The 26,980-nt window shown below is 40.7% G+C and overlaps 1 protein-coding gene across 5 annotated transcripts in view; it reads left to right on the forward strand.

Moving 5' to 3' along the window:
• EFCAB7 (EF-hand calcium binding domain 7) overlaps window positions 1-26,980 on the forward strand; it is a 45,210-nt gene that overhangs the window by 9,763 nt on the left and 8,467 nt on the right. For 3 of the 5 annotated variants that reach the window (XM_075936150.1, XM_075936148.1, XM_075936149.1), the window contains exons 3-12: window positions 2,013-2,224; window positions 3,927-4,013; window positions 4,879-5,074; window positions 6,249-6,370; window positions 15,545-15,686; window positions 20,352-20,461; window positions 21,787-21,944; window positions 22,143-22,276; window positions 24,177-24,325; window positions 26,474-26,683. In XM_075936150.1, the coding sequence (XP_075792265.1) occupies window positions 2,013-2,224; window positions 3,927-4,013; window positions 4,879-5,074; window positions 6,249-6,370; window positions 15,545-15,686; window positions 20,352-20,461; window positions 21,787-21,944; window positions 22,143-22,276; window positions 24,177-24,325; window positions 26,474-26,683 (1,520 nt within the window). The remainder of the gene's footprint in view (window positions 1-2,012; window positions 2,225-3,926; window positions 4,014-4,878; window positions 5,075-6,248; window positions 6,371-15,544; window positions 15,687-20,351; window positions 20,462-21,786; window positions 21,945-22,142; window positions 22,277-24,176; window positions 24,326-26,473; window positions 26,684-26,980) is intronic. The other 2 variants (XR_012905899.1, XM_075936151.1) reach the window with 2 other exon arrangements.

A 26,980-nucleotide genomic window follows, 5' to 3' on the forward strand; every position in this document is an offset into this window, starting at 1 on the left:
GAGCTGTAGTTGCTCACTGAATGCACTGTAATGTCCTATCTTGTTACTCAGGCATTTAACAGAAAGCAGTTACTAAAGAAACATCAATAAAAGATGCAGTCTAAACAGGCTTTCAAAAATATGTCTTGGGAGATATGTTTGCAGCAAGCACTGATCTCCCCGGAATTATAAGCAATATAGGTAGCAGCATCTTTCAGTATATCAAAAAACATATACAGTCATGTGAATAATCAGCTCCTGAATGGTGCTAGATTGACAGCTCAGGATACTGAGCTATCTGCATAACAACACACATTGAGAATAGTTGCCCTTTCTTAGCTGGCCTTGAAACAGAAATGCTAAAACAGTTGCTATGTGCCCCAGAGACCCATGAATAAAGACAAAAGCTACCCCGTATTTACCAGCCTCCATGGTTGTCTAAAGGAACCACCTGCAGAGGAGCATGGTCACACTTTAGATTAGCAACGAAGGTGCCATTTATGAAAAGGGTTTTGGGGGGGATTTTTTCTTTATATGGCCCATATACTAAGTATTGTGATCATATGACTAACTCATTTCAAATAGGCTACTGAACAGCTCTGAGCTGGTAGACTAGTCGTTGCAGATCTGGATGAAAATCAAACTACTGATCTACTTAACTCTCCTAAACTATCTAAATACTCTGAAGTGAGTGGAGGGTTATGACATCTGATGAACTAGACATCATATTTGAGTTTAGTTTGCATTTAAGATAATACCTTCTTCACCATTATAAACTAATGAAAGCAAGATTTCTCAGAAGCTAGCTAGAAATAGCTAGTCCATCTTCTGCAACTGCCATGCACAGGAGCAGAGGGACTTGTTGCAGATAGACTATTGTCTAATTTATTATTAATAATAATAATAATTATTATTATTATATTATATTTATTAATTATTTATTTTACTATTTAATGGTTTACTAAGAATTATTTTTCTTTGCATTTGAAATTCATGTTATATAATATGAACTATTTGATAGATACAGAAATAATTCTACAGCTTATTTATAGTAGGCTCTGCACTGAGAATCTGACCCAGTTCTATTAAAGTAAATATAATGACTGTTGTTGACCTCAGTAAACGGATCTAGTCCAGAATATGCAGCTTTACAAATAACAGATTGTTTGTAATATTAAAACCTGTGGATTACATGCAGTGGGCCAAATCCCACACTTGCTACTTGTGTGTGGAGGAATCTTCCTTATCTGTGGATATTTTGCCTAATTGAGTATTGAAAGTGTGATCCTGCCGGTCTCAACTCAATGGGACTATTCACAAAAGTTAAGCAGTTATATGCACACAAGTAAGAAATAGTCATTGACTAGATCTTAAGTGCTAGACTTTGGCTTTGCCTCAGTACTGCTAAATTGTCCTCTCTCCTAAACATGATAATTATGGGGTCCTCGATCTCATTACAGTCATGACAAAAATACTACATGACTGTAGCTATACTCTTGAGTTCAGGCTCTTACCTTATCAAGTTGCACAATGTAAGCTGTGACAGGGCTAGAAGCATATAGTTCTAAAGACTTTGACTCTTTAAGTGGCAGGAGGGAGTGACAGGAGTGTGCCAACCCTGTTTTTGGCACTTTGTACTTCCCCAGGATGCCACTCAGTGCATTGGGAGAGAAAGAAACCAAGGCACTGCCTATTTCCACCAACATATAGTACCCCTTTGGAGGCTTAGGCTTCACTGATGTACATGCTGCTACCAATGGTATGGGTAGCCTTTCACCCTCTTTCCTTCCCAGTGTGGGTGAACAGGATGGTCCACCATATAGCACTAAATCTGGAACCCAGGATTGCGTCTACCTCTATGTCACAGCTATTGCAATTAAGCAAAGGTTTATCATTCACACCTACTACATTTACCCTTGACTGGATTAAATAAATCTGTTTTAACCTATGAACTGATTAAAGGCTATTTTGAGGAAACCATATATATTGTGTCTGTCAATTGTGAAGTGTTGATATTATATTTTATTGTACAGTGCTTCAACAAGCTGGAAGAAATCCATCTCAGAAGGTGATTCATAAATACTGGACTCCCCAAACTACCGCACTAAATTTTGATGATTTTTGTAATATCTTAAAAAAAGAAAAACCAGCTACAGAAACCGAACTGCTCAAAGCATTTTTAAAAGTAGATGTAAATAATGATGGATATATTTTGCACACTGAACTTCATAAAATTCTAACAACGGTAAGTATCGTGGAAGGTAAATTACAAATTTTGATATAGAGTTATAAGTTGCAGAAAATCATTATAGTAGAAGAACCAATCTATTTAAAATTTTAAGACTCACAGAAACAATCCCAAATATTCAAAATTTGATTTTGTAGGGGGGGAAATTCTGCATTTTTTAATTATTTGTTTGTGTCATGCTCCCTTGGTCATCCAAATTCTCTCTCTCTCTTTCTTATTTTTGTCCCCTTTCAGTCCTGAAGCTGAGTGGCCACCCAACTATTTCTTTCAATTCCAGTCTGTATAGATTAAAATCACCCGGAAAATAATTCATTTACTTTTTTTTAAAAATGGAAACACTAGCTGTCTTGAGCTGCTGCAGCAGAATTGGCAGCACATAACCCTTGCTAAGTTTACTGCCTAGTTCCTTTTTGTTCTAGCAATTTTCTATACAACTCTCTGCTTTGTGGGACTTTTTGCAGCCCTTTGAGACTGTTTCATTAACTTAGTGATGTTTGTTCATTTACTATCCTCCCTTCATGCATTTTGTCTCATTCATGCATGCTCAGAAATAATTTCCCTTCCTCCTAAACATGATAATTATGGGCTCTTTGATCTCATTACAGCCATGACAAAAAAATAAATACATTGCTGTAGCCGTACAAGAGTTTAGGCTCTTACCTCATCAAGTTGCACAATGTAAGCTATGATAGGGCTAGAACCATAGTGCATAACAAAGTGCAGTGTGAATTTACAGTGGAATAGCTTCTTGCTCATTAAGTGGCCAGGCCACATAGACTCTACTGCCACTCACTAAAAGTCCATAGTATTCTTTGATTGGCAGACTATGGTGCATTTTATGTACAGTAGCAGGGTCCACATGGACAGATGGCAGAATCCTTAACCATCGGGCACAGAATGAGCATAAACATTGATAGTAGCAACAACAGGGATCTCAGATCTCTGTATAGCACAAGATGACAGGAGCTGGTCTTGAATGTAACTATAGTCAACATCATGAAGAGCTATAAAATTAGTAGGTCTAATTTAAAGTAAATCCACCATTTCATAAGGAACCAGTGTAAAATAATGTAGTATGGGCTTAATAAAACAGCCTAAATAAGTGACTAAAATGTAAAATATTAAATTAGCTCTTGGTTGTAATACATTAATTAGTTTATGTAACCCTGGTATTGAACTTGGGAATGAACCTGGAGCTAAATGCATGAGCCTTTACAGCATGAACTAAAGCCACCTCTCTGTTAGTTAAGGTTATAGAGGACTTGTTAATCTCTAATTGGTCTAGTTTCCAATAGAGGAAGACAGAACACCACACTAGCAGGTAGGGGATCCCTATAAATATTACTTTAATTGACTGTAAGTTATGATGCTACAAATCCTCAGTGCATGGAATGCCTACTAAAGTCAGCATTACTTCCACACATGGAAGGCTTGTAGAATGGGATCTTGAAATTGCATGAACTTAGTTACCAAGTATTCATCTTCCAAGTATTTAGTAGTGTTTGAAATATATTAAAATATTATTTACAGTCTGATCACTATTTTGGGGATTCAAACTCAGACCAATATAAATGTGCTACAGATAAGATTTCTGGAAAGAATGCTAAAGTATACCTATTTCCTTTGATAATCTTCAAATCAATGATGTGCATGAATAGTGTTCTTTAGCAGGAGCTGACATTTAAACTGTTTATCACAGAGAGGTGAGAAGATGACTGTAGAGGAAGTGAACGCCATCACTAAACTGGCAGATGTAAATAGCAATGGCAAGCTTTATTACAACAAGGTACGCTAAACAAGATGACAATAGTTTAGTATGAGATGTTGGATGAATCAAATTCTGCAGATACTTCCTAAGCCACATTAATAGCTCTTACTGATGTTAGTTTGAGGCTTGCAGATTATCAAGGGCTGGAGAGAGGGCTGGTGTAGGTGATATGGTCCCCATTGTGCTAAGGAGCACTACTTCTTTGGCTCCATCCCACAATGCACTTCCAATATCCTCAGACAAAGGTCACTTTGTACTGGTGAACCTAGTTTTGTTCAAGGATACAACCTGGTTCCGGTACTGGCAACAGTAGCAAGTCAAGGGTGGCAACTGAAAGCAAGCCTGGATGTTCAGTATGGATTAGCACCGAAATGCCTTTTAAATATATATTATATTTCTTTCGTGGATAATACACAGTTTCTTTGATGTGGGAGGTTATTGCATGTATTTGGCATCTATTTTTTTTAAAGTAGAATAACTCTTCAGTTTTATGTTATTTCAAACTGCACCTCTTAAGCAATGACTAAATTTTAAACAATCAACATTCCACAAAAGACTTGCACCATAAACACAGTTTTATTGAAAAAGAACAACTCTCCATTAAAAATTAGACATAAAAATGAGTCCACAAATGTCTAGTAGATGATAAATCATCTGTTGGAATGAAATTCATATTTTATTTTCACTTTATAGTGTGACCACTCCAAGGAATCATGGCTCCATTTTTACTATGTCACTTGAGAGTGGTCATTCTGATTCATGAAAATAAAATGAGTATTGTGCTTCAAGAGAAACTAGATTCCAGATTTATCCTGTGCTTACTAATGTGTGTGCTTCCCTTAAAACTGTATTAAAGAGTATTTCACTTTTTCATTGTGAAAAGTTTTGTAAATTATACACGACAACCAATGAGCAATGTCGTAAAACTGCACTTGATAAACTAGAAGATAACAGTAGACTGAGGCGTCAGCAGTTTGGAAGTCACGTTGAAACCTCCTCTCAAAGCGCAGCATCATCAATATCAAAACCGTCATCAAGGACCACAAGGAAAATTGATCACAAGACGGCACCAAAGAGAGGTATTTACTTTTCATGCAAGGAGGCTTCATTCCAGGCTCTTCCAAGTGACTCAGCAGATTGAGTAACTTTTTAAAAAAAACTTTTCTCCTACTAGCACAGATTTAGTTGACTAATAATCATTTTGACTGGCCACCACAGAAATCACTAGGATTTCTGAGCCTCTTGCTCAAATGGACTTTGTCTGCGTCTCTTACGTAAGGCCATCAAATTTTCCTTTGGATTAAAGTAAATTGATTGTTGTGAGACACAGTCTAGAGCAGGGTTTCCCAACCTATGGGTGGGGACGCAAATATGGGTCACCTTTATATTTCAAAAGGGTCGCCAGGTGTCTTCCCAGGTGGCTCTTAAGGAGCCATTCACACATTTGAATTGCCCTCACCTAGTCTTCCTGATTTGGCAAAATGGGTCCCCATCTGAAAAAGGTTGGGAACCGCTGGTCTGGAGTATATCGGTCACCTTGGTTGCCTTAATTCAAGGTTTAGGGCTGGTGCAGTGTATTGGTGTGCCAGGTTGGGCACGGGCTTACCAGCAGAGCAATAGGGATTCTAGGGCTGGCTTCCCATCTGTCCTGGTACCTCAGACCATGTTGTGCCCCGAAAGCAGCCAGTAGCAAGTCTGTGTCCTAGGCAGAGATGCACAAGTGGCTCTGCATGCTGCTCTCACACACAGGCACTGTTCTCCCCAGCTCCCATTGGCCTGGAACCATCCAATGGGAGTGTGGAGTTAGTGCTCAGAGGGAGGGCAGTGTGTGGAGCGCTGTGGCCCCCTGCCTAGGAGCTGGACCCTCAGCTGGCCATTTCTGGGTGCAGTGTAGTCTGTGATGCCAGAACAGGCAGGAAGCCTGCCTTAGCAACCCCCACTAGTCACCTGGTCATCTTACAGACAAGCGACCCAGTGCCTTGCACTCCACAACCCAGTACTGGGTCGTGACCCGTGCTTTGAAAACCACTGGTTTAAAAGGAACGTAAAGAAAAGTTGCTTGATGTGTGAAAGGTGGTAGATGGTGGCAGTGAGACTAGCCAATGGTCAGTGACTAAATAATCATAGAGAAATCAGTTTGTTTTAATGAAGTTAAGTTATTCTTTGAATGTAAAGATATACAAATAAATATGATTTGTAACGTTCTGAATCAATGGAAAGCAGACAGTGTAAATAAATAAATGTCTGTTATAGGTGATAACAGAACTTCAAGGCCTTCGTCAGCCCAAAATTGCAAAGCATCCATTTCTTCCAGTATCATCATGGGCACAATCAATAACACAAATTCAGAGCTCATTGAGCCAAACACATTAAAGGTACTCTGCATGTTAGTTCTGTTTAAATTATGCTGTTTTTGTTTAAATACACACGTTGCATTTTTAATAGATACGTTTTTCTCTGATTTTTTCTTTTATGTTAGTAGATTGTCAAAGACAGCTATACACTACAAAGAGATTTCATGATGCACAATATTATTTAATATTTTTATATATTGTTGGTTTTTCTGACATCTAGTTACTGAAAATAATTTTCCAGGTGTGAAGGTTTAATAGAACAAAGTGTATTTTTATAAATGAAACTAGTGTTGGATAAAACATATAATGACTTTTTGAAAAATTTAAAATTGAATAATTTATTGGATTGGTGAGAACTTTAAATGCTTAAGTAGTCTGAAAGATTTGTATCATAAACCTTTATAAGAATAGTAATTGGATATAAATAACACAACTCCAGATATATTCAGTTCAATGAACATTAATTTGTAAATATATCCTGTAGCCTGAAAATATTGATTTTATATTTAGACTAATATGTTCTATAAGTATTTTTGTTTAAATAAATCACTCATTCAATATAAATTCCTGTGGGAGAAGACAACAAAGTCACTTTGTTAAGTCAATATTTGTAGAGTGTTAATATTGATCTTTTTCCTTTGTTTTCCCTTCCTTGACTCAACCTTTACTAGTTTTCTTTCAACAGAAAATAATAGCTACAAAAATATAAAACATTAACTAGAAACTGCTAGGATACATTAAAAATGTGCAACTGGAGACCTCTGTGTAAAAGGGAAAAAATGGTTATGACCACATAGTATAACTGCTGCTAGAAAACTGAACTGATTGTTCTCATGAGGTACATTTTGTTTCAAATAACAACTCTGTATTTGTTATTGAACTCTGAAGTCCTTTATATCTTTAACATTGCTGGATAGTGACATTTGTTCTATATTAAAATTTAAGAACATCATCTCCAAGGAATTTTTTTCAATCTGTTTAGGTATCTGCACCCCCATGCAATTTAACCTCAATTCCAGCATGCTCAAACGTGATCTATAGTGTGTAAAATCTTATAGTGTTCCAATTTTGGATGCCTCTTTCTTTTTCACAAGCAAATAAAGTTGTAATGAAAAGCAGCTTTAGAAAGAAACAATTAGTGATTACCACCATATCTTTTGTCAGAAATTAGACCAAATATTTGTCAATAAAAATAAACAGATGTAACTGGTACAGCTAATTTTTTAATCCATTCTAACTAAGGGTCCATTCAAAGCCCATTGAAATGAATGGACAGACATACAATCATTTCTTGGGCCTTGGATCAGGACCTAAAAGCATACATCAGCCTCATTCATTTTATATGCTCTTTTATTTTTCACTATAATTCAGCTGTTTTCTGGGACAGTTAGTACTATTTTGGTGGACTTGCACCATTACCATCACGGGTGTTACAGTTCTGATAGCTGAAAATAGTGTAATTCAGAACATTTTGAACCTTTATATATTAAAATTGCCATGGACATATTTAGCGTATTGTAGCCAATGCACAGTATAACCCTTTCAAGTACTCTTTATTCAGTGGAGCTGTGTGACAAATTCAAAGAAAGTAATGTTCAATATTTTAAGGCTCTCATAAACTAGAATAGATTCCCAGCCATTTATCATCTGTATCCATGGAAAACTTTAAAAAGGGGCTCTTTTTTTTTCAGAAGCAAATTGTAGAGATAAGTTTTTGCCATGTGGCTCCCACTTGGAAAACAATAGCAAGGATTAGGCATCAAGTATATGCAGGTCAAAACAGCTTTCAAAAAATTATATATTGTTAACTCTTACTGAGGGTTGAGGATGGTCATTTGAATTAATTCTGGCAGAAGTTAAGAGTCAGTGTCGTGTCCCTGCTCTTCCAAAGACTACTTGTGTAACCCTTATGCAACTCATTTCTCTCTATGCCCTGGCTTCTCGTTTGTAAAAAAAAAAAAAAAAAAGATAAAGATGCTTTCTTAAATCACAGGGATGTTGTGAAGCTGGTCACATATAAGGTTCCATTTCAGAATAGTTCGCAAAAGGTAAATTAATCTGTCATTGTGAGCATGCATCAGACACAAACAGTATTATATATGGTTATGCGCATATTAGTGGAAGATATATAGATGGTGTTAAGCCACCTGTCTTTGTGTGCACATTACCTCTGGGTGTGATTCCCTTTGCAGGTAGACAAAGTGGGTTGTGCCCACAAAAGCTCATGATACCAGTTACATTTTTTTTTTTTTATTCTCTAAGGTGCTGCAAGACTATTCATTATTTTTTTTTTCAGTTCCAGACTAACACAGCTACCCTTCAAACTTTTGTACTACAGATAGTCATGTAGTCTTTGGCATTGATGATGGCTCAGGCTAGTCAAACCCCAGGCGACTGAGCAGGATTATATTCAGATGACTAGCCCAAGTCACCAGTCATGCTCCAAGGTCTGCACTGCTATTTTAACACATTAGCTCAGGGGTGGGCAATAATTTTTGACTGGGGGCCACTTCAGAAATTTTTTAAGTGGCCCCGGGCCACTTTGCAAGGGGCTGGGCCTCAGGCAGAAGGGGCGGGGCCAGGACACTTCTGTGCTTCGCCACTCACAGACCCTGATTGGTCTAGGGGTGGGCGAGCGTGCAAAGTCTTTGCCGCCTCCCTCCGAGAGAACCGCTAGCTATTCTGAACAGCTGGCAGTTCCCTCTAGGTACCTGTGCCCCTGGCAGTGGGAGGAGACTTCACGTGCTGCCTCCAGGTTAATCGGGCTGAGGAGGGGTAGCACGTGAAGTCTCTTGCTCCCTGCCCCCACCCTGCAAGGGAATGTCATGCTTAGAGTCAACTGCCAGCTGAGCAGCAGCTGGTGGTTGACTTTAAGCGTGGAGCCCTTCCCCCCGACCCCAAGCCTTGTTTGACTTGGGGGCAGGGGGAGCACGAAGTCTCCTCCCACCCTACCTTCATCCTGCAAGGAGTACGTGGTGCTTCCTTGCAGGGCAGGAGGAGACTTTGTGCGCTGCCCCCTGCCCCCAGGGCAGTCAGGGCTTGGGTAGGGGGGGAGCATACAAAGTCTCCTTCCGCCCTGCCAGGAGCACACAGCACTTCTAAGAGCTGCGCACTCCCTGCAGGCTACGGGCAGGGAGGAAGGAGACTTTGTGCACTTCTCCCCGCCCACAGGTCCTTATTGGCTTGAGGGCGGGCGGAGTGGCAGGGCTTCTGCGGGCTGGATCAACTCACTTGGCAGACCGGATCCGCCCACGGAGGCCCTTTTGCCCACCCCTGCACTAGCTGCAACTGAGCTAGCACAAGTCTGTCTACCCATGCTGGGAATCACACCTCCCAGCAGAAGTGCAGACACATCCTACAACAAAGTATAACAACAACTATTGAGTAAAACATTTCTTTAGTTCTATGAACCATTATTAATTTAGTTCTCAGTGCAGATTTAAAACAAGACTAAATAAAAAGACTTAAAAAAAAAAGCATTGTATCCTATTTTCATATTGTACTGGTGCATCTGGCAAGTGAAGCGCTGAGAACAAGCTTCTCCTGCCAAGAATGCTCATCTTCAGAATTCTGCTCTTTCTGTAGGTGAGAATCTCTCCACTGACATCAGTGGAAGATCTGGACACATAGCAAAATAAAGAAAAAGAGATCTGAGAAGAGACTTGTGCCCCAAAGCAACATAGTTATGTACCTTTTTATGCAGTTCATATACTGCATAGAAATTTCATGGGGAAAAACAAAAAAAATAAGTGCAGCCAACTCAATTCCTAGTGAACTATATGCTGTGACCTACTCCCGAGGGATAAATCCTGATTCCTCTGTGTGGAGGGGCATCTTGCAGTGGAACCAGTGAGATTCTGTTTTTCAGGATAGCAGGGATAGGATAGATATCAGTAGTTCAGGACTGGGCAGCGATCTAAAATTTGGCTTCAAGTGTGTGAACAGTCTCTTGCACTAAAGAGGTTTTTCTATATGTAGGTGGAAGTAACTGTACATTTATAATAATTGCCATGATAATTTAGAATTGGAATGCCAATACATAAGACTCACATACAAATGAAGTATTCTACAGTAATGGATACTGGAAGCATAAACACTTTTCTGATATTTCTCACATTCACATTTCACACTTTTTTGATAAGTATATGTTTTCTAATTTATTTTATATTTTCACATTCTCCATTATGAATTGGAATAAAATACACTATTTGTAGGCTAAAAATCAAGCCAAGCAGGAATTCTTTAAGTGTTTATAATGCACATGGTTTTGCAATATGGTATTGTTGATAAATGAAAGAGAGCATAGCACCACCTCATGCTCTGTTTAAGCATAACAAGCCAGTATATGAAATCTCAAGGGCTCTCAAACTATTTCATAGTGTTGACTGCATCTTAATGGAGGGAAAAATTGTCTCGAGAACCCCTTACCTCTGCATTTTGGAGTTACAGCACATCCTTAAGTTAACCACCTAAATTACTTAACATGGAAAAAGTAATGGGAAGAAAGTAGTACAGGTTGAACCTCTCTAGTCTGGCACCCTCAGGATCTGACAGGTGCAGAACCAGAGAATTTTCTGTGTGGCTGTGTCCAGATTCAAGGGTTTTTTCGAAAAAAGTAGCCTTTTTTCGAAAAAACTTAACCTGCATCTAGACTACAGCCGCGTTCTTTCGAAATTAAATCAAAAGAACGCGGCTTTTCTTTTGACTGCGGAAAACCTCATTTCACAAGGAAGAACGCCTTTTTTCGAAAGTGCTCTTTCAAAAAAAGGCGTTCTTGAATGCAAACAGGGCTTTTTCGAAAAAGAGCATCCAGACTGCCTGGGTGCTTTCTTTCGAAAAAGCGGCTTGCTTTTTCGAAAGTACTGCTTGCAGTCTAGACGCTCTTTTTCGAAAGAGGCTTTTGTATATTTCGAAAAAGCCTCTTTCGAAAGAGGCTTGCAGTCTAGACGTAGCCTGTCACAGGAGGTCTGTATTGTTGTGAGTGGGTATCTTTATTTTTATTTCACTGAGGCAAATTAATGGAACAATGTTTGTAATGCTGCTTAATAATATATGACTGTACTGATATACCCTATATAAAGCTATGCCTAGCCAAGGCTTATCAGCCCTCTTCATAACAAAGTATTAATGTTGTTACACAATTGTATTGTATTGGCATAAGGAAACAAGTAGGTAAACCATAAAAGCCATGTTTATGCTTAGCAGCATTTCCAGCCTTTCCATTGCTTGCTGGGCTCTTAGAACACATTTAGGGGTAATTTAGAGCTAAATAACAGCACAGAACACTGAGATCCAGGACTGGTGGCTATAAACAAACTTTATGGGACCATGGGAAACTTGGCCACACCCAAGGTAAGTGGATATCTGGCTAACTAAAATCATGCCAGACCATGAATGTTACTGGACCAGAGAGTGCCAGACTAGAGAGGTTCCACCTGTAGCTGTCTTTAATTTGATATAACATTTGGAATCAAGGAGAACCATCAGATATATGGTGAAGGAAGCTCCCTGCAGAACAGCAACATTCAACGTATCACTGTGGTAACCTCTGCCATAGTAAGAAAGGGGAGGTAGGAAATTATTTATAGAGAGGAATTTTTGCATGTGATGATTTACTGTATCTTTTTGAAAAGCTACAGCACATTTGGGATGCTGTTCAAACAGTTTACTGTATACCTTTAAATCTCTTAAAACCCAATCCCATTTCATTAGTTTACCCCTTGAAATTCATCTTGCCTGAAATGTTGATTGTTTTTCAAACATTATGTAAGTTATTAAGTTTAGAGACTAAAGTGAGTTAACCAAAGGCTTTTGTTTAATGTCCTCAGCTGTGTCAAATTTTAAGGGCAATCTCATTTTGCATCAAGGATTTTAGGGTAAATGAAATTTGTGTGTGTACGGTACCAACAGTTCACCTGGGAAGAAATATTCTCCTCAGACATGCTATAGGGTGCTAACTTGCATATTCTTTTAGAACTGAATTATGCTACTCCAGCCTTAGTATACTATTAAAATATTAACCCTAACTTCATCTTTTATTCAACCTCAATCTTTTCACCATTGATCTTCAGTTGTTTTTTACCTCTCTCTCTCTCTCTCTGCCATTGTTCCTTGCAGGTTAGGTGAGTTTTTCCCTTCACATTTTAGGGGACAGAGTTTGTTTGGTAAAGATTAGAGTGAAACATTAAACCTGTATTCAGGTATCTCATTGAGATCAGGTCTTTCTCTTTCTACAGGCAAAAACCAAATAACTAAGAGTATGTCTACACTGCATGCATATTTCAAAATAAGCTACTCTGGAAAAGTTATTCTGAAATAACATGTCTACACTGCAGGGAAGCCTCAAAATTAGTCTGAGGCAGTTTTCCCTAATGTAGACGTGCTATCTCGATTTAGAGCCCCAGGATGCATTAGGGAGGAATAACTTAGAATTGCCCTGGTGAGGGGTTATTTCGAAATAATAGCAGTGGAGCGACTACACACACTTTATTTTGAAATAGCTATTTCAGAATAGGCCTTATTCCTGTAGAAAGAGATTTACAGATTTCAGAATAAGCCTTCCATTATTTCAAAATAACAGGATGGCTGTGTAGATGCTCACATTATTTCAAATTAATGCTAGTTATCTCGAATTAACGGTGCAGTATAGATGCACCCTAAATGCCTCTTGTCATTCCTGTAAAAATGATGGGTAGAATTTTGCAATAAAGATAGTAGGTAAAAGAAAGAGACTTGGATACCTACTTCCCATTAGGGATTGCATGTCAAGATACCTATGCTCAGACACAATGTCAATAGACTAAAATGTCAGAGGATAATGATCTTCCATTGCTAGGAAAATATTCACAAAAAGATTAAGGGATTTTCAAAAACAGACAAAATCAATCATTCCTTTCTTCCTTCAAGGTTGGAAACATCCAGTGACAATGCTCCTATAATGACTTTGTTTCTGTTTTTCCAAGTGATAGCTTGTGGGAAGTTTTGGAACATGCCATTTTTTAAAATATAATTGTTGTGTCTTGGCAATAACAACATGACGTCCCTAGAAACCTTGTATGCAAATAATGCAGTCTTCCCTTTTTATGTTTCCAGTAGCTTTAGGAATAACCAAGAAGAAATTGTTTTCTGTAAAAAGAGGGATGTCACGGGGTGCCCCCTTTTTGGGGAGCGAATCGCCCCTCCCCTAATTATAGCTCGCGTTGGCGGGGCGAGGGGTCCGGGCCCACCCTCTCTCCGGACCCCGACCCAGGGCCCTAACGCCAGGAGAGAACCTCCTGACGGTAACAGGCGGGGGTGTACCCCAAAACACGCCCGTTCCTGGGTTCCACGGCCCGTCCTGGGTCTGGTTCGCCCCGCCGTGCCGTTATCGGCCCAGCTCCCGGACTCTCCCGGCCCCCTCCTCACCTCTCCTTGGACCTGCTCCTACCGCCCCCTGCTCGTCCGCCCCAGGGTCCATTTTATCTGCGTGCCCTTCGGCGCCGCCGGATGCGCGCACTTCCGGGTGCCCCGCCCCCCTCTGCTCGGGCGCGCTGCTGACGTCAGCGTCCCTCTCTGGCGCGTTTTGCTGACGTGCCTGCGTTTTGGCCCCGGGTTCCCGGGCAGCTGCGGCCGCGGTGCTAATTCCCTCATTAGTGGCCGCGGCCCGCGGCGTTAACGAGTGGCGGGGTCGCGTCACCCCGTCACAAGGGAGAAGAATTCATATTCGCTTTAGCCAAATTCTGGCAAACTATGTATCATAGTGTAGGACTGTGTTTTCAAAGTTTGCCATGGGCTTGCTTTGGGAAAGCTGCTAGTGGGCCTGGGCTGCTTTGTTTACCTTGTGTTTTCCATTGGCTCTGGTTCACTGTTTCCAGCCAAGGGGAGCCACAAGAAGCTGGAAATGGTGAACTAGAGCCAATGGGATCCGCAAGGCTATGGACCCTTTAATTAAACAAAGCGGCGCGGGCCTATCTGCAGCCCGCTTTGAGAAACACTGGTTTAGGGCAACTGCACTTGTATTTTCCCCTTACTGACTTAGGAAATGCACCCATTTTCAGGCCCAGTCCCTTCTAACCTTTCCCTAAGTAACCCTACCCTGGACTGAAGGACTTGTCCATTTGCTGGATCAGGAAGAAGGCCATGAACCACTTTAAAACCAGACTATCCAAAACTCTTTGTTTTGTCAGTTGGTCTCTGAATAATCTAGTTTGATCTAGCATATGCATCTCTCTCCAGAGGGATGGTTTCTCTGGAGATGTTACAACCTGAACGAATTTGCCTAATCGTCCCCTGTTGTCCTATTTATCCTTTCCATGGATGCACATATAGTTCCACAATACCACATAAACAATTGCATTTTTAATACAATGGACGCCCAAAGATTTATACAGTTTAATTTAATTCGGCCAAGTTCATTCAGGATATTGCAGAAAATTGTTCAGTTTGCCACATCCTGAATGAAGTGTGTATATTAGGCCAATTTGTGTTAGATTTATGTGGATGATAAAAACTACATGTTCTTTGGTTCAGATCCCCTAAAGTTATTTAGGTGCCTAACAACCATTGAAATGAATAGGACTTAGGTGCCTTAATATCTTTTGAGGACCTTTGCTCAGGACCCAGTTCAACAAAGCACTAAAGCACATGTTTTAGTCCCAGTGAGTTCAATGAGACTTTTGCAAAAGCTCAAGTACTTTTCGGAATTGAGATGGATTTAAGTTCATGCTGAACTGGGTTTTCAAAGAGTGTCTTCGGTGAATAATTCATGATTAATTTATTTGACAAATGTTACCTGCTTGTGACTTGTCTGAACAAAGAATTCTTGGTTGTTCAGCCAGTTCATTAGGTTCCCAGATTGGATGATATGATAAAACTAATAACAGCACCTTTTAAAATTGCATATTCAAGTATTAAATTCTCAATTTGGAGTTCACATAACTGGTTAGTTATGCAGCTCAAAAATCACTTTCTGTAAGTATTTCAGCATCTGATAATAAAATTTGTGAAGTGGGTTTGCCAGAATATCTGCAGAAAGTGAATACAAAAGAGGAGTACATGCTGCCTAAGGGAATTCATTTAAAAATTCAAAGGAGTATTGCAGGAGATTTTATGCAGTATTCACCCAGCAGGAGCTCAGACCAAAACAATTTTTAAGAGAGAAGCATTAAAGACCAAGATGAACTTCTAATATACACATTTATTTTGTTTTGTTTCCAGGATTGGCAGTGTGCACAGTCCAAAGGATGCTTCTTCTTAGAGGAAGATGGTGAAATCATTACACATAAATATAGATTGTACTTACCTCAAAGGTCAACAGTATATATCACCATTAAACCTTTAAACCTTAGCCAGTTAGAAGGTAAGCATATTTATATTTTGTTTGTTTGGAGAATCTGCAGGGAGGTCTGAGAAACTGACAGATCCTGCAGAATACCCTATGGAAGTGCATGTGCTTTTTTTGATTGGCTCTTTTTTCAGAAAAAAAAACGTTCTCGTCCCCACACACCTTTTTGCGCAAGAACGCTTGTGCAAAAAAGGAATTATTCCATGTAGAAAGAGGAATACCTACACTGCAAAAACCCCCTCTGTTCTTTTGATTTACTGTAAATTTATTTGCGCAAAAAAGCACTTGAGGTGTGGACACTCCATGGGTTTTTGCACAAAAATGGCCGTGTAGCCTAATGCAATAGTGGACACCCATAGTTGATGGTCACGATTTAGCCTTGGATTTACCAGCAATGTTATTCCCTTTTTACCTAGCAGTATGGTGTCTGATCATGTACAGGTTAAATCCTCCACTATCCCTCTGCCAAGTTAGGATCCCTGCCCCAGGTTTATAGAGAATTTCCTGTTTAATCAATAAAGATACGATCTGAAGTTACTGGGTAAGTAACTGTTGACTTTAGTATGTGTTATATCAGGCCCTAAAGTTATAGCTTTTTCTGACCTATCCCTGTTGCCTGAGTCTTTCTCATACACTGGATAAGGAAGGGTTTGTTGTGTGTCTTTATACATATGAATCAACCATATATATCTATGTATAATGTGGGTGATCAATTTGAAGCGTCTTAAAATAGCCTATTTTCCAGAAAGCTCTGAACACCATCCATCCTCTGAAAATCAGGCTCCTTTTGAGTTGTCCTACCATTTGTAAATAAGCATATTTTCCTAGATTATTCGTAACACGTTTAGAATATTAAAAACACATTACATGAACACCATCAACTTCAAGTCTCATCGATTTCAAAATATGAGTTTATGGTAGATTCAGTTACTGTCTCTGCCCCCTGTCAATCTTTTGTGCTTTTATAATCACATCTTTCTATTTTTTTCTTTGCCATGGTTGTATGAAAAACTTCAGGATGAACCAACTTTCACAAAACTGACCAACACACACACACAAACCGCCAGGAAAAATAGAGAAAAATATTTTTCTCCCATCTCTTTCAGTAATAATTATCTTAGATGTTATTTGTAGCAATAGCTGGCTAAAAATTTTCTGATGGGTGTAATTTTTGAGTTGTCCCTTTAAAACACATGCTCTTTTTTTATTGTCTGCCTTTCTTTTTGCAAAGTCAGTGTACATCACTAGGGCTCTACCAAATTCATGGCCAGGAAAATGTGTGAAAACCAAGAAATCTGTTCTCCCCCTTTGAAATTTGGTATTTTGTGTGCTTTTACCTTCACCAGGGAGATAGTTTTTCTCAAATTGGGAGCCCTTACCCCCAAAAGGAGTTGCAGGGAATTCACATTGCTATTTTAGGGGCGATCATGATATTGCCACCCTTACTTCTGTGCTGCCTTCAAAGCTGGGTGGCCAGAGAGTGGCTGCAGTTAGCCAGGCACCCCGATCTGAAGACAGTGCCCCGCCAGCCACAGTGCAGAAGTTAGGGTGGCAATACCATACCATGCCATCCTTTTTTCTGCATTGCTGCCTTCAGAGCCGGGTAACTCTGCAGGCAGTAACACAAAAGGAAAGTTGTCAATACCGTTCCATGCCTCCTTACTCCTGTGATGCTGCTGGTGGCAACTCTGCCTTCAGAGCTGGGCTTCTGGTCAGCAGCCACTATTCTTCAGCTGCCCACCTCTGAAGGCAGTACCACTTCCAGTAGCAGTGTAGAAGTAAGAGTAGCAGTACTGCAACTCCTCCCAACCCCCACACAATAGCTTTGTGAGCCCCATACAACTTCTTTATGAGTCAAGACCCCTACTCACTATACCTGAAATGATGAAATTTGCAATTTTTAAAATCCCAGGACTGTGAAATTGACCAAAATGAACTGTGAATTTGGAGGCGACCTAAACATCACTGAAGTTAGTTATACTTCTTCTGTACATAGTCATCCATGCTCTTAGGTTCTTCGTATTGCAATGTTGATGCCCCAAACTCTTGAGCAGTATGTTTATTTGCTTAGAATTTGCTTTCATTGGAATTAAAAAAAAATCTACACACCTCAGATTTGATAAGAGCTTGTTATTACAAAATTTAACTAGTAGCAACAAATTTAATAATCTCTCTTGATATATAAAAAAAGTTTTTCTGTGGAACGACACAGCAACGTCAGCCCTCCCATGGGCTCCCTGCCCCAGACACTGTTCAGGGACAGTACAACTTGCTCCAGGGCCAGTTGCTTGCACCACTGGTGTTCTTGGCACTCACCGGCTGCTGGACCAGCAGGCTCAAGAGAAGCGCCAGGCACAGGGCAAGGCGTCCCGCGTCCCCAGCTGCCCGCCATTCCATCCTCTGCTGCGCCCAAGAGGCCACGTCCTCAGCCTAGTGCCAAGCCGCTCTGCTGAGACTCAAGCTCAGCCCCCCTCTCAACTTCCTGCCCAGTCACATGCAGGGCTGCAGCAGCGAGTAGTACTTCTGCAAGGTAGGGCTGCGGCAGCACAGGCCTGAGCTGCCTGGGCCCCTTTGGCCTGGTGCTGCAGCCCCTTGCTCTTCCTCCTCCCCTGCATGCTGCAGCTCCTTGCTTTTCCTCATTCCCCGTATGTGCTAGCACTGGCTTCTGCTACGGCAGGGGTGGGCAATAATTTTTGGCTAGAGGCCATTTTAAAAAGTGTCTCAGGGCCGTCCGGAAGGGGCGGGGTCTGAACTGGAAGGGTGGGGCCCGTACATTTCTAGGCTACCCCACCCACAGACCATGATTGGTCTGGGGGTGGGGGAGCCCCTTTGCCTCCCGCCTTCCCACCAGGCATCCACACCATGCCCTGACGCGTGCTCCTCACAGGGCGGAGGTAAGACAGGAGGAGGCTTCGAGCACTCGTCTGCCCCCAGGCTCTAATTGGCCTGGGGACGGGGGGGGAAGGGGGGTGCCCGAAGCCTCCTCCCACCCTGCGAGGAGCATGTGGCACTTCAAAGTGCTGTGCACTACTCACAGGGTGGAAGGAGGCTTCGCGCTCTCCCCCCACCCTCAGACCAATCAGGCCAATCAGCAAGTCTCACTGTCAAGCATAACACCTTGATATGACTTGCTTGTGTCAGGTAAACAAGCCTAACGACTCCACTGATGTGATCTTGTCAGTAAGTCATATGTTTTCGTGTTATTTAGCTAGACTAGCTAGTGAGATCTTATGTATGAATTTAACAGTGGAGGAAATAAAATTAAGATATATTCCACCCTATTAAATAAACAGAAGCTAGGTTTCCAATCAAGATACATTTTAATAACTTTTACAGAATCTCAAAAAAGGGATTCATAATTTTTTATATACATTTAATTGCAAATGTCTAGGAATACCTTGTTCAATAACAAGAAAAGTAATAAACAATGTTTGTAGTGGAAAGGCACGAGTGTAACTTCTGCAGCTACCAAAATACCTGACATTTGAGACCTTTTAATAGTAATCGCCATGGCTATGTCTATTCTGCAGCCTTCTTCCGCAAAAGCTTCTGCAAATGAAGTGAGGAGTAGAATATCACCGCGCTTCATTTGCATAACTAATTACAGAAGAGTCTCGATTATCCGACCTAAATGGGACCGGAGGATGGTCGGATAAAGGAAATGTCGGGTAATACGGAAAATTCTTTTAATACAGTAATTTATACCTTGCAAGGTCCAGTTCTAAACCTTCTGAATCTGCTGCCTTGACCAGCCCTTGTATTTCTCCCCAAACGGGAGTAAGATTCAGGGCTCAGCCTTGCAGCAGGAGCACAGCACTCGCCCTGCACCACTCCATGTCCCCTGGTGATGACGTGACGCAGGGCAAGGTGCTCACTCCTTTTCCCAAAAACAGGAAAAACAGGGGGAAAAAAGCTGACTGCGAATTCTTCAGCCACAAGAGGGAGCTGCAGACTTGCCAACCAGAGCTCCCGCCCAGCCCTGGAAAAGGGAAAGGGAAAACAAGGCCATTGTCCAGCGTCCCTTGCCATGATGTGACGGGCAGCATGTCGGATAAACGAAGGTCGGATAATTGAGACTTTACTGTAGCAGATGTTTTTGCTCAAGAGGCTTTTGCGCATAAAGGAGCTGTGTATATGGCTCCTTTTTGCACAAAACACCCCTCTTGCTCAAGAGCCATTCTTTCTCTTATTTTCAGGAAGAACAGCTCTTTTGCAAGGAGGGGGGGTTTGCACAAAAAGGAGCTATGTAGAAAACTGTTTACATGGCTCCTTTTTGCTCAAAAGCCCCTTGCACAAAAAGGGCTTCTAATTAATTATGCAAATGAAGCGCAGCAATATTCTGTTCCGCGCTTCATTTGCATAAGCTTTTGCAGAAGAAGGCTTCAGTACAGACGTAGCCTATGTGTCACAGATTAAAGACAGATTGTCTGCTCTGATATACCATGGGGATATCAATTGCATACTATAAACTCATTCTGTGTGTGGTTCTTCCATTGAAGTCAATAGGAGCTCTGCATGTGAAATGAACGGAATATAGAAAGATCCATAGTGTGGATCAGAAAAGAGAACTGTGCCCTGAATTTATGCAGTTATCATCAAATATTTGTTTTTTGGAGTAGGAGAGGGAGATTGGGGGAGGGAGGGTGCTGCTGATTGATTGAGGGTTTTTTTGTTTTGTAGGAAAAACTTCTCTGTGGTTATCAACGGACACAGCTTTATATGTTCTCAAGGAAAATGAAAGCCAAGAAAACCTACAGCTCATGGGCTTTACTGAAGTACGAAATAAGGAGGTTAGATATTTTCCTTAATTTTCTCATGTTGATTTTTAAAAATATCTTTATGTATGTGTCAACACAGAATAGGTTAAGGATGCACAAGTTTGGGATGGTGACCTGCTGGGATGTGAGCGGGACAGAAATAAGGAGCAACTGCCCCAGGTCAGCAGAAGTTAATGTTATGGTAGCAACATTAACATCATTCCACACCTTTCAAACTACAACCTAATGGGATGCAAGCAATTGCAGTGCAGAAGGGTTGCGGTTGCTCTTGAAAGAGCTGAGTACCCAATGGGTAGCGAGAAATGTTGAGTTTTTGGTTCTCTGTACAGATGTGCCTTCCAAGAGCCAAGGGATTTACCTGGGGAAAGTTCAGCCATCTTCTCTCTCTGCTTCCAAGGAGTCAAAACATCACAACATTGGCCTCACAGACTTTCCTCTCACTCCTCTTTGCCTTTGCCATGGGAATGAGTCCAGACATAGTTACGTACTGTATGTGCTTTTCTTCTATGGTAAAACCCACAGAGGGAGAAATGACAGTGTGAAATCATCTCCCCAGCTATCAAGTCATAGAGAAACGAGCTTGAGGCCAGATTGTTCTGAGAGCTCTATAGGCATATTCCAGCAATGCTCCCTGGTTTGTGGAATTTACAGTCTAAATAAACCAGAGCGAACCATTACATCCACTTTACAGATAGGGAGTTAAAACAGAGAGATTAAGTGACTGGGTCACACAGAAAGACTTTGGCAGAACTAGGAATTGAACTTAAAGGTCTTCTGAATGTAAATTGTGTCATGAGCCTATCTCTTGCATCTCTTGTTACTTGTGAGCATTGACAAGGAGCCATGCAAAATGTTTGTGGCAAATTTGATGCAGGCTGATGAATCAGGGCCAGATTGTGAGCCAGCCTGTAGTTAATTTATACTCTCAGAGGAAAGAGTGAGAAAGTCGGTGGGGTTTTGTCAATCTGCCTCCTTTGTCAGGAAAAGTGTCGTGTTTTGTTTTTATTTTCAAGTTTAAAATGTTAAAAGGATAAAAAAATCTGTGAAGCAACAGAAATATTGTTGATCTATTCCAATCAGGAAAGTCCCATGGCTGCCTGTGTCCTGCCCAGCTATGTAACTGTTACCACAGCTGGCAGACCCACTAGTTCTCAGGTTCACATGCTGGTATGAAAAACATATTGTAGGGATATGCCATCTCTAACAAAAGAAAATGCGGGGACTCTAACAAGTCAGTATCTTCTATTAATTGATCATTATTGTGGGAATATTAATAATGAAGGCAGGCTTTGGATAAACAATGGCTCACAGATTTCTCCATTTTCCTTTGAGAATAGATGTTTAAGTGGAAAGGTGAACTGGGATCTGGTATTTACTGGCTAATTCCATTCACAACTGGCTGTAGGCTCAAGAAGATAAAAAACCAAATTACTGGAGAAGCCAAACTTGTTTACAGAGATGAAGATGGAGAGCTGGCCCTTACCAAAGAGTTCAAGTGAGTCATGTTAGCCAGGAGGCATGCTAGCTTTTGTAAAAGGACATACTCTCAGTATCCTTTATGCTGCTGAATTCATTTTTGTCTGAATGCTATTGCTTTGGAAAAATGTTTGTCAGCTTACAGGATCATTCGATGCAAGAGCATGAGGAAGGAAGCAAAAGTATTTAAAAACTGTCTTGTCTTCTGTGTCTCTAGAGCAACTTTATCAGACATATTTGAAATAATTGATTTAGATGGAAATGGCCTTGTAAGCCTGGAGGAATATAATTTCTTTGAACTGAGGACTAGTGGTGAGAAATGTGACGAGGAAGCCTGGGCTGTATGCAAGGGTAAGATGTTACTCTGCTTAAATAAACTGACCAGAAATTATGAATTTTTGGTTACAAGTTACCTACATTCATCTACAATATTATTCTTAATATAGATTTGTGAGATAGATACTGATTACCTTCCCCATTTTCTTCTAGCCATACCTCCATCTTCTTTCCATGTTTTCCTTTCCTCCACTCTCCTATCACTTATTCTTCCTCTGTCCCATTTGCTTGCAGTAATCATGTTTAATAGCCCATCTACAGAAGGAATGCTTCTCATGGCTATATGTGTATTACAAGTTTTGTATGTGAGAGATGCGTTCTGAGTACAGACCGGAGTGCCAAGAAGTATAGAGTTCTAATTGTGGGTCTTATATTGAATCCACCTGCTGCAATTAATTACTCTCTGCCTCAGTTGACTCATCTATAAAATAGAGATGAAAATGCTTTTCTACCTCACAGGATAATGCAAGGAGCAGTTAGTCAATGCATGTAGAGAGCTTTGAATTTGAAAAACATGGCACTTACTGTATATTATTTTCTCTAGAAAATATCAATTGGAGCAATGTTTCTCCAGATGTAGGCATTTTTCTTTGGAAGTCAGTCTCTTAAAGTTTCATAAACACTTCATAAAGATGTCCATATTGACCTTCTCACAGCTGTAAACGTGCTTCCCAAGACCTCTATGAGTGGGCTTGAAAGTCTACGGGGTTTTTAGGACTCTTTCAGCCATATATTGCCCTTGATTTGTAAGCACAGTTCTAATTAATGGAGTCACGCATTTTTCGAAGGAAGTATTTGGCCTTTAATGTCAATTGGTAGGGGAAAACCCCCATATTTTTTGTGGGATTATTGACAAACATTTAAAATCAGTCCTGATGACATACAGCTCTGCCTCACAAGGAACAAATTCCTTAATAATTTTGCAGTGCACAGCCACTACAGTGATGGGACTGTATAAGTGACTAGATAGAAAGGCAGATAAGAGCTAGTTGACAGTGATGATTTGGCTACAATCTCCTGTCACACTTCAATTAATTCTGGCCACAAAATTTGAAATTTTGCAGATCTTATTATATATTTATCTCTAAAATCCCCACGGTGTATCTGGTACTTTTTCTAAAAAATAGAAAAGTCATCCAAATATTGTTCTCCTGTAAATCAGTTTTTTTCCTCCTGTTTCATCTCCCTAGATTCTGCACCACTTTTTATACCTTTATTTATATTTGTGTGTGGGTCTGAGAGAGAGAGGAAGTGAACATGGTGGATGGATTACCAGACATTAATCAGTTGAAGGACTCAGATGAATATTATAAATCTTGAGGGCTAAGTTCAAGCCGTTTGTAATAGCATCTCAACCCTGAGATAGATTTATTAAATTGATAATCCCTTTTTAATAATATATAGTCAAGATTTAGCATTGTTATGATGAAAAAACCATTTTTAAAATTCTCTGACATAGGAACATTTCAATTATATGTTTGCTGACACTAGAGAAGTTGATCTGCTACATTCTGTCATGAGTTCCCCCAAAGCACTATAGCCCCACGGGACTTTCGTTTCCTATTCCCAGAGTTCTATTTTCCTAAAATCTTACTCAATTGCAGATATTACCATGGGGTAGAGAAATAATTCAAGCCACACTCTACATTATGAGACCTCACCTTCTTTTGGCCAATAAGCCTGCGGCCCCTGTCATCCCCTAAAATCTTGGAAGATGCCCTGTAAACAGCTTTCACTCAAGAGAATCCTTTACTATTTCCTCATTTTATAATGAAATTTGGAGAACTAGAGGCTGCAAGACTGATGGACAAAACGTCAAAGGGAGCTTTGCCTATGAAAGGCCAGGGTGAAGACTGCAGAATTGTGTGCCTTAGGAAGCAGTAATTTAAGAACTACTTGATTCCCCTTTATACAGAGAATTTTGACACAAAGAAGAATGAGCTCACAAGACAGGGATTTATGGATCTGCATCTCATGGAGGCCAATGACCGTGAAGGGGACACTAGTGACCTCTGGCTCACTTTACTGTCACTGGGCTACAATAAAGCACTGGAAATGACAGAGGTATGATAGTTGTGTATCAAAAATAACAGTTTCTCATATCACTCGCTGCACATTTAACTGCAATGCTGCTTCTGTCCTTCATAAATGGATTTCAGTGCACCAGCAACGCTGCTTGAAAGGTTTTCACTCTGCATTTCAGGTCAGGCAGTCTGTTCCCTAGGCTAGCACTGATGAGTGGGACTCTAGAGGAGGTAGAGATCAGAGCTGCTGCAGTAAAATCTCTTAGTGCTCAAAGAAAGAACTCAACTCAGCTGCTGGATACCAGTATTTTACAGGGCCTGTTGAGAGAAAAGGACTAGGGACATATCTGCTGAAGGCCTTGGTTTGAACTGCTAGGGAGGAGCAGTTCTCGGTGAAGTGGTGGGTGAGAAGAAAGAGGCAAAAAATGGTGGCCTATCAGTACATCCAGAGTTCCAGGGCTCACGCTGGCCAAGATCTGGATATGTCTTCCAACATGGCCTAGTCAACAGGGAAAGAATCCCTCTCTTTGTCCAAACCAAAAAAACCATCTCTGTGGCATGGTGGTAAACATCGCTTGAAAGCAATAAGAGGCTGCCACTTGCATTCATTTCAAAATTAACCGGGAAGGTACAGAATGAGGCATCAAGGATGAAAGCCAAGGCTCCTGGAGGGTGTTTGCACTGACCAGAACAAGAAAAACCTACCCATGGGTGAAAATAATAAATAAATAATAAGCCATTCAGGGCCAGGTAATATATTTTTACATGGACTCAGAGTTCAAACTCTCCAGCTAGGATTACCTAGCTATTCTAGGGGTTTTACTGCTGCCTCTCCCCATGGTGCCATAACAATGCTGAGAAGGCAATCTGTGTCTCATGTAGGATCTAGTCCGGGAATGCTCGTGATGCAGAGGAGGAAGTGGCTCTGCGCTGCTGCTTCCCCAGGAGCTGTGGAAATGGCAGCACGCAAAGCTGCTTTCCCCAAGGCTTTTCCTCACCACTCAGGCCCACTATGGCAACAGCAGCAGCACCCAGAGCCATGGGCCCTTTCAGTTGCCACCGGAATGCTGCATAGCATGCTCCCAGGAGCTCAACGGGCAGTGCTTAGAGCTGGCTGCCTGGCCCGCTCCTTCTGCCTGAGGCTCTGCCCCTTCTGGTAGTACAGAGCTGCTGCCCCCAACTTGCCCAACAGCCCGGCATAGCTGTCAGCTCTCCTGCTGCCACTCTCATGGCAGTGGAGGGGCAATGCCTGGGAGCGGTAGGGAGCACAGAGCTACTTGTGCCCCTGGGATTGGGGCACAGGGAAGCATCCTATCCCCACCCTCTCATGCACAGACTCCACAGCTCTCTCCGTGACCTGGCAAAATCTTTAATCTGGCATACCCTGTTTCCCATGGTTGCCTGATTAAAAAGGTTAAAAAGTGAATTACCACACCATTACCAGAAGGAGCTTTAGCAAAAAACTGGGGAGGAAAAGCAAAACTAAGTATAAAGACACACCAAAAACTCCATTAAAAATGCAGAAAAGTCCAGTGTTTGTAGCTTGTTTCCAAGAAAAGAATGTTTTTATTACCCTGTTATCATTTTCTTTTCCTTTTTTACTTTCTGTCAAACCAAAGCCATTCAGGGCCATGAGACTATGTAATTGGCAAAGAAAACCATTCTGTGCACGTGAAACAAAAATATACTAACACAAAAACAGTGAAGCCATGATATTTTAAGAGGCTAGAATTAGCCATTCTCTTATCAATTAGAAGATTTAAACAATTAGCAAACAGTTGTGAATAATTTCGTACTGAGTTAATTATCCCTAAGAAAGCTGGAAAAGAGATGATGCTCTGTCTTTCTGCAGTTTGGACACTAGAGGGAGCTGGTCTCTAACAAGGACGGTTTCCTTGTTTCAGAGTCTTTTGAGTTCCTTATGGAGATTCTTTGCCTTTCACAACTGTAGTTTGTGGTTAGAAGCTTTGTTTTCCGAAGGATAAGAACAAACTATATATTGTGTGCTTCAGCTGTTTGGATCAAGAGCATATATAATTTAACCCCTTAGTTAAATGGTGCACCTACAATTGGACAATTTTTACAGATGACCTGACGCAGAACAGGTCTGAGGGTAAAAATCTGATTAGTCATAAATTAACAAGAACTAAACAACATATACAGTTACTGTATTTTTCTTCTATAACAGGCATGCCCTTTTGTCATTGATATCTATGCAGAAAAATGCAAACCCAAAATTAAAGCTATTTATCTGGAGGCAGGCAGCAGGCAACTTAACAAAGCCATTTGCAAGTCTGTTGTTAACAAAGGAGATGCCAAAGTACTGGATAATGGTGAAAGTATAATTGTCTATACCTACAAAAGTGACACACGGATCACTTCTGTTATTGAAAATAAGGTATTTTCTGATATTTTTCTTATGCACATTGCACAAAAGAATTTTCATGCTAATGTACATCATTGTTACTTCTTCCTCATTAAGCTTGCTGATATATAGATTCTGTACCCACTTAATACAAAAAAATCCTCCTTTTTAAGGGACTGCTCCAAAGTCCACTGAAAACAATGGGAATTTGTCCATCTATTCCAATAGACATTGGATCAGGATGATGTAGGGCGCTTGCTTATTGTATTATTAGCTGAGTTCCTGTCTGTATTTACAAAGGCTCATGGCAAATGTGTAGTGTAAAAGATC

Source organism: Pelodiscus sinensis, chromosome 9 (assembly GCF_049634645.1).
Source record: "Pelodiscus sinensis isolate JC-2024 chromosome 9, ASM4963464v1, whole genome shotgun sequence".
NCBI lineage: Eukaryota > Metazoa > Chordata > Testudines > Trionychidae > Pelodiscus > Pelodiscus sinensis.